Source organism: Cottoperca gobio, chromosome 23 (assembly GCF_900634415.1).
Source record: "Cottoperca gobio chromosome 23, fCotGob3.1, whole genome shotgun sequence".
Taxonomy (NCBI): Eukaryota; Metazoa; Chordata; class Actinopteri; order Perciformes; family Bovichtidae; genus Cottoperca; species Cottoperca gobio.
In genome coordinates this window covers 2,110,001-2,117,692 of record NC_041377.1, presented here as the reverse complement: position 1 = coordinate 2,117,692, position 7,692 = coordinate 2,110,001, and the positions used below count along the sequence as shown (strand labels likewise).

Sequence of the window (7,692 nt, the reverse complement as noted above, 5' to 3'; positions counted from 1 at the left end):
CAATACACGACAAACAAGACGCAACAGATTCCCATGCCGTTTGCTTTGTGTCACGCGTTTTAATAGCTCGCATGTAAACGCTTTGCCATGCGATGACGAAGCAAGTGATGATGAATTAAGACCTCGCGGCTCAGATATCTTCTTTATCCCAGCGGGCTTTGCACTCGAGCCCGCTGCCCACATTTCCATGTCCCCAACATTTGATAGGAGAGGAGAGGCGCGCTGTGTTTGGAGGGGACTCGAGTTACTGTTGTGGGATCAGTCCTGCTGGAGGCCCGTCGGAACAAAGAGAAGCAGCCCAGCAGCAGACATATTCTCGGGTAGTTTAAGCAGATTTTATGGACTTCTAATAGCCGTGAATGCTGGGGGAACTGGAAGACCTTGAACTGGTAATGGGGTTGTTTCACTTTTGGTGTAAAACACAGAGATACAGTGAGGGGTAGAGTGACCTTTTATTTGCAGATAAGGTTTTAATCACCAATTGTGTCTGAGGAGAAACTTTAAACATGTCATTTTGACGTTTTGGACATTTCACTGGTAGCAAAAAGAATCTTTACCCCAACAATTACTATTTGTATATCAATGCTTTTGTTTCTCAGATGCAACACAACCCTAAAGGAATGGAGCCACTTTTCCAGCATGCCCTAGAACAATGAGGGATACAGCGGTTTAGAGTATTGCAAAAGTTTAATTTATTGTATTGGTCAGTTATGTACAAATATTTAAATACAATATCAGCGTTCTTAAAAGAGTTGATCTGCTTCTGAATATAAAATAAATAAATCTAAACATCACATTATTACAAAATATGTACAAATGTGTTGCTCCTGCTGTACAAATGAAGACTACACATCCAACAGAAGCCAGAGTGGCTGAATATAATGGAAATAATTTAGGGATAAATAATGGAAATTTGAAATTTGAAAATTGCTGTCTAGTCGAGGTCTTCGCTCATATTTCAGTTTTCTGAGGCGTCCTCCCTTAAGTTGACTTTGTCGCCGTTGGTGATGCTGTCCACGATGGAGGACAGACGCAGGAGGCTTGAGGACGCAGAAGACTCACTGGTTCCTGGAAACAAAGGACAATGACTCACACTGGTGTTGTTTATTTCTGTAAGTGGAGTTTGATAGACGTACCTTCTCTCTGGTTTATCATTGCGGCAGTGGAATGGTCGGCAGAGGTCGGCCAGGACTCTGAGGACTTTTTCCAGTGACACTCATGACTCGCCACCTGTAACAACCAACGTCACATGTTATCCAGGCTTGGTCGGTTCATGTCATGCATCAACATAGCTATCAACAACACTCAGAAACAGGCCTAATAGTTTTTATAACATACATAAAAACCCAATAAAAACAAAGAAAGAAGAAGAGGATGAATGTTATTGTACATTGTGCGTAAACATATATAAAGAGGCCAACATTAACGTCAGGGACATCCTTACTGAATGTCACACATATGGAATAAGAGTATATAATAGTGGCACTGAGATATAAACATGCAGTAAACACATCATAATGCCAAGCAGGAATATTATAGGGGTGTTACAGATACAATAAGCACACCATTAAGTCATCATAATGTGATTATAAAGACATCTGAATACCACAGGCACACTGGCACACTCCTGAGGAATGTCATGGGAAATCTTACACTGTGATCTTTAAAGTTGTGGGATGATCCGTTTTGCGGTTTCTCCTGCTCGTCCAGCGTCTGCAGCAGGTCCTGTAACCTCTCGATGTAGCTGATGGCGCTGCGTAAAATCTCCACCTTGGGTAGCCTCTGGTTGGGGTTGGCCACGGTCTTTCTCTTCAGCACGTCGAAGGCCTCGTTGATCTTCTTGAGCCTCCTCCTCTCCCTGAGCGTGGCGGCCTTGCGTCTGTCCGGCGGCGCTGACTTTCTCTTGCAGATCTTACAGGCCCACATGAGGCACTGGCCGTCGCAGTGTGCCCGGAGACCCGGGGGCGCGAGGACGTGCTCCTCCCCGCTGCTCTCCCCTCCGGTCTCGGACGGAACATTATCCTGGCCCGGGGACAGCGGGCTGTCATTGCCGTTGTACAGAGGAGACACCCCGGACATGTCCAGGTGCTGTAGTGGTCCATGATCCCCTTCATCCAAATAGCGCAAATCATTGAAAAGATAAGGGTTGGTCTCAAAAAGGTCCATCATATTGTTGCTCCCCTCTCTCTCTGTTTTGACAGTGGGACTCTGGCATTTAAACAGAGCAGCAGGGACACAAGTCACCAGGCTTATATATAGAATGTGAAACTCTACCCAACACTTTGGCTGTCACACTGCATCATGTTTTTTTTTTTTTTTTTTTCAATGGCTCTTTACAACCAACTGACTTTGTGCAGCAAATACATATAGGTCTACATTAAGGCCTTCAGGAGCTATCCAAATGTCACCGGATGTTTCCGGGCAAAATGGCAGCAGAGATATTTCCCAGCGCTGCCACTAAGAAAGTGAAAGACATGAAACTGTTGTTCCACAGTTGAGGGCAACACTGAATGTTAACGCATATGGAGTTATTGGTGCCACTTTCATATGAGAACGGCTTTACTGCATGCGTTGTAAAACCAGCCACTTTCAAACCCTCACGTTTGCTGTTATAAGCCAAATATTACAGGGTTATTTATAAAGGTTTGGGGGTTTCTAGCTCTTTAATAAGATACTTCTGCACTTACAATCGCCAATAAGTTGTTAATTAATGCATTTTGATTCAGATGTTTGCAGAATTTCTGATGAATAAGAGCTAAAATGACAAAGTAACTCGTGCTGCAGGAGGATAAGCCCGTTTGAGTTCATTGTTGCAGCCTTACTGTCTTGGTTCAGTCTGATCGCTCTCATCAGCCGGCAGCTGCTTTCAAAAGGTTGCAGACTGGTGAATATAGTGCAGCATTTAGCAGCTAAAAAGTGAGATATTTCCCTGAGGAGCAAAACAGAGCTGGAAGGAGAGCGAATACTTGACCTACATTCATCAGGTGGACACGGACATACATGTTGGACTGATGTCCCCATACAACTAAACTCCATTTGATTTGAGATGTATACCTAAATAATGAAAGTGTTACTCAGAAACTAGGAGCACTTAATGCTGGAGAACAGGTTGACCGTGTCACCCAACGTCTTTGTGAAGGTAAAAGCGCGGAACAGTCATGCCCACTGAGAATATAACATCATTCACAGACCGAAGCAGTAAAATCCTATACACACTTTGAAAGTTTGTGTGCCCGTTTTAGCCGGTGGGAATGGTATGGCCGATTGTAACATGTAGAAAATCCTCAACATAAATAGATGTTGGAATGTGCCGTGTCAAAACAGCTTTGTGAAGCGCATGCACGGGATGTTATAAATAGAAACGTGGCTCATTCATCTTGGATTAATAAAAGAGATAAAAGCCAGCGAGGAGGTGATAAATATCCTGTGGCATTTTTTTTTTGCTGCAACCTGAAAGGTCTACAATTGGGAATGTGAGGGATTCCTATTTTTGTATGGCTGTCGTTCTAGTGGGGTTTTACTTTTACCCTGTCCCTCCCCCGTCCCTCCCGGCTTCTGTTACGTTGTTGTGGAGTCACGGGGGGTTTTTTCATCATTTGCCAGGGTGTCTGAAATACTATTACCAGTCAACATGGTCATTCACGTCATATTATACAGACGCTAATTAAGAGCAGCCACGTGAGAAAAACTATTCATATCCTGGTTGTGATTTCAATCTGTGAATACAAAGACAGTTATATAATCAATTAAGGAGGTTTTACACCTTGTAAAAAAGATACAGATTTGTTTACTAAGCAGAGTAAGTAACTAAATGTTCATACTCCTAACCCTAACCAAGTAGTTGTGTTTGAATCCACAGTGTTCACCACATGTTTGAAACTGCGACCGTGCGCGTGTGTGTGTGTGCGTGCGTGCGTATGTGACAGGATGGAAATGAGAACATATGTTAAATGACTCACGAGAAGCGTTAAATGCATGACAACGACAAATGAATGCAGCATATCTCACATAATTATGAACATTTAAAATATCCCATTCGCATTATTTCGTGGGTTATTTTTAATGTATTATAATCAGCTCCACTTATGTTAATGGTGTCCGTACTCTATCTGTCTCATCACTAATATCAACTCAGTTAAATGTATCTGTTTTAAAGTGTGCAGGTTGTCTGGTCTAACACAGGTGTCAGTAACATCACTAACGACTTCCTACTGGGACGCTGCAGTGACGCACAGCCCTGATCGGCGTTATTAGTTCCACCTGTGCAGGTCACAACGCCTGCTGTGAGATCTGCTTTTTACATCACTAAGATTCTTGTCAAGCAAACTGTGCGCTCAATACAGGCCTTGCAGGTGGGTAGAAAGTATGGCTTAATGAGCAAATGTTGTTTAAATGAACTCACATTGTGTTTATGTTTTCCTACATTTTTATGTTCGGTACACTAAAAGCGTGAAAACCAGGTGCGTAATGCAGGACACGAACTCTGGTGAATCCTGCCTTCTGCCCCCCCAGTCCTGCAGGTGCATAATTAATGTTATTGATTACACCTGTGTGTGTGTGTTTCCTGCTGTGTTAAACAGTGGTCTATTGTATTGCTGTCTCTGCTTGGAGTTTCTGTCCATGACATTTAAACTGCTTCAGAGTTGTAACTTTCAGGAGCTGCTTGGCTGAATCAGCACTTTTGTTACACGAGATGACATTACATGGAAAATGTCAGGTGTTTATAATTAACATTTTAACCCTAATTACAATGTGTTGGTATTTCCTCGCTGCTAATGCAACAGGACAGAATGAATATTTAATTCTCAGAACCTTCTAATGCCTTCTAAGAAAGCCAAATGTACTCTTGTAAAACGCTTTTAATCCTGTTGTCAGTCGTGTTAAAATTGTAAGCACACTACTCTATATCAGTATTCATGAAATACTGCAAATGTAAGAGAATTCTTCAGGGGTTTTTTTTACACCGAAGGGAGTTATTCTCGGGGGCAGTCATGCGTGGAAACAATATAGCTTTTATTATTGGTTTGCTGTTTGTGAGCTTGCCATGCAGCAGAAATCGTGTGTGTGTGTGTGTGTGTGTGTGTGTGTGTGTGCCTCTCTGGAGTGGGAGGTGTTGGTATCAGAGTGCATTTTGTCAGGTAAGATAGATTTTGCATCCCATAGTTACCATAAAAATCTAAACAAAACTAATGCTGCGTTCCCTCTCACGAGCGCTTTCTTATTTTCATGCAAACACAAAGTCACGCTGTAATTGGTCTCATTAGCTGAGCTGAAAATGAAGTGCACACGTTTTCGAGTTGAGACGTGTCCCTGCTGTGCCCCGATCCTTGTATTCTCTCCCCGGGGCTACTGTGCATCCTGAACCGGACCATAAATTCCCGTCAGTGTCAAGGGGTTGACGCTTCAGCTGTCAGGGAGAATCATGGGATTGCCTGGGCAGAAACTTAAACTGGAGGATCTGGCCTCTCAGGCGAGGAGGCGGGGTCTGCAGAAAGGCGTAAATCTGTCTTGAATCCAAAGAGGCTCAGAGTCAACACCTCTGCAGTCTGAACTCTGCATCTAAATACTGAAAACGTTTGATGAAATGTGAGTGCATGTATGAGCTGACACTATGTAAAAAGTTCAGTAAGACATATCGCTTCTTTAGATTGTGTTGCGCAGAACTCCAAGGCCGTGCCAAAGTGGAAAATAATATGTGCGTTTGCCCTGTGATTCAGATCCACTGGGTTCTCATTTATTTAATTTATTAGAGTCCCCCTGTCGCTAGTCTTTATGCTAAGCTAGGCTAACAGGCGGTGGTTGCTACATATTTGCCATACAGCTAACTGTGAACACCTCCCTGCATACCTGTTTCCAGCCACACGAGGAAGACTAAAAGAAAGTATAGTTTGGCAGCCTTCTGAACTTTATCAGTATCTCTTCCTGTGGCACGTTTTGTTCTCGTTTGAATAATTGATCAGGCGCTGGGGGGTGAAGAGAGAAAAAGATTATAACATACAGGCACAGTGTGCTCCGGATTCATTTTTACTACATCGATCGTATCCTTTAAAAAAAGAAGAAGAAACAGATTAATGCAGTATGCTTATGTTTGTTTAAGGCACAACTAGTTGACACTAACAGTATTTCAGTAATATAATAAAGAATAATTACTTTTAGTTTGGTGAAATGATTGGAATTTACTTTTTTGATACTAAATGGTTTAATTGTTCATATTTTTGTCGAATCAAGCCGTGAATATAAAAAAGAGAATATGCATTGTCCTGTAATCTGATGACGTATGAGTGAATTCATCACATTGACCAAATAATAACTTTAATATGTTGTTGTTGGTCACCAGGCAGTGCTCCACTTATCCTCAGGAAAGTTATTAGAACTGTTCCTCATCTCAAATGTCCACAGTTTAAAAGAACAACCTAACACCGTGCCTGCGGTATCGTGTTGTTTCACAGTTCGTATCAGCGCTGGTCCGTGTGAGTGCTCTCCCTCCAGCAAGTGTTAGAAGGGGGATCCAGTTAGGACCAGTGCTGACATGGGGGTCACAAACAGAACTGATGATGAACATGAACTCTCCTCTGTAAACTCTCCGCCCCCCTCACGCTCCTCCTACACCCCGCCCCCCCCCACCTTCCCCGAGCTTAACTGGACCTCCTGCCTCATTGGGCTGTTTTAGAGGAAACTCTGATCACCGTGACGGACACACCGTATATAACCTAGCTCCACACCTGGGATATGAATTAGCCAATAAGAGGTTAAGTACCCTGGTCATGGGCCCGATGACAATGAGATCATGGCCCTTTAACCTTCAGGGCCTCCAAGTCCCCCAACTGCAATGGGAGGTTGGTGAACGAGTGGAAACGAGCTCATATCTCAATGAAGTTATGGATTTTGCAACCATCTGCATGTATATTTGATAGTAGCTCTTGCACTACATTGCACACAGTCGAATTGAAACTATCAAACAAAGAAATGTCACTAGAGTTGTTAACAAGAATGCTATCTAATTAGTTAATTGAATCCTATATTCCTAATTTTCATTATGTTTTGTAATGATCATTTGAAATTGAAATGTATTTACGTAAATTGTAGAAACACAAAGACTGTCGGTCGTAAAGGGGAGAGGAGCAATTCAATGCCGCTAATACAAAAGGCATCAACTAGCAGCCGTGTGGATTGGAAGGCTATAAGCGAAGACTACAACAGGTGGTTACAATGAGCAGACATTCCTCCTCTCTAGTTACTCTGCTCATTAGCCAGTTTCATTACCAGCCAGAAATAACTTCAGATGTCATACCCGTGCATGCAATTATTAGCGGAGGTAATCTGCAGCCCCTTCCTCCTGCAAAATCCTTCTGCTTTCAAGAGATTATTTTGTAATCAGTATGGCCTCTAATGAGACGTAAACCTGTGTTTCCATTTTCTGTTCACACTCAATATTACAACTCGAGCTACTTGCCTGTTTGTTCTCCGTCGTCTTGTTCAAACCGCTGCAGAAAATGGATTATGCGACAGTAACACAAACTGGGACATGCCATTTCCACAACCTTGCCAACATTGCAGAGTTATCAGTTAAGTTTTTGGAAAAGCTGCATATCTTTAGGGCTGAGAATACAATTTTTTGGGTTTTGGCTGAGAAGAACAAATTCTTTCACGGCTGAAAACCACTTTGCAGGAGTTGGGAATTAGGCAGGTTGT

The 7,692-nt window shown here is 42.7% G+C and overlaps 1 protein-coding gene and 1 long non-coding RNA gene across 2 annotated transcripts in view; one reads left to right on the top strand and one right to left on the bottom strand.

Moving 5' to 3' along the window:
- Positions 1-541: 541 nt before the first annotated feature.
- Positions 542-2,210, bottom strand: myf6 (myogenic factor 6). Its single transcript, XM_029462047.1, has 3 exons — positions 1,654-2,210; positions 1,137-1,230; positions 542-1,068 (listed from the first exon to the last, which is right to left on the bottom strand). The coding sequence occupies exons 1-3, from the start codon at positions 2,167-2,169 to the stop codon at positions 959-961; spliced, it is 720 nt and encodes a 239-aa protein (XP_029317907.1). The 5' UTR covers positions 2,170-2,210; the 3' UTR covers positions 542-958.
- A 2,014-nt stretch (positions 2,211-4,224) lies between these two features.
- The window catches only part of LOC115028435 (uncharacterized), a 25,552-nt gene continuing 22,084 nt past the window's right edge, over positions 4,225-7,692 (top strand). The window contains exon 1 of the long non-coding RNA XR_003834561.1: positions 4,225-4,352. This is a non-coding gene — a long non-coding RNA (uncharacterized LOC115028435). The remainder of the gene's footprint in view (positions 4,353-7,692) is intronic.

What these genes read in the sequence shown, in the direction of transcription:
- myf6 (XM_029462047.1), bottom strand. Translation starts at nt 2,169, where the DNA reads ATGATGGACCTTTTTGAGACCAACCCTTATCTTTTCAATGATTTGCGC. An exon ending in ACAACTTTAAAGATCACAGT is followed by an intron (nt 1,231 to 1,653) that starts GTAAGATTTCCC and finishes TGGTTGTTACAG; the next exon opens with GTGGCGAGTCATGAGTGTCA. An exon ending in AATGATAAACCAGAGAGAAG is followed by an intron (nt 1,069 to 1,136) that starts GTACGTCTATCA and finishes CTTTGTTTCCAG; the next exon opens with GAACCAGTGAGTCTTCTGCG.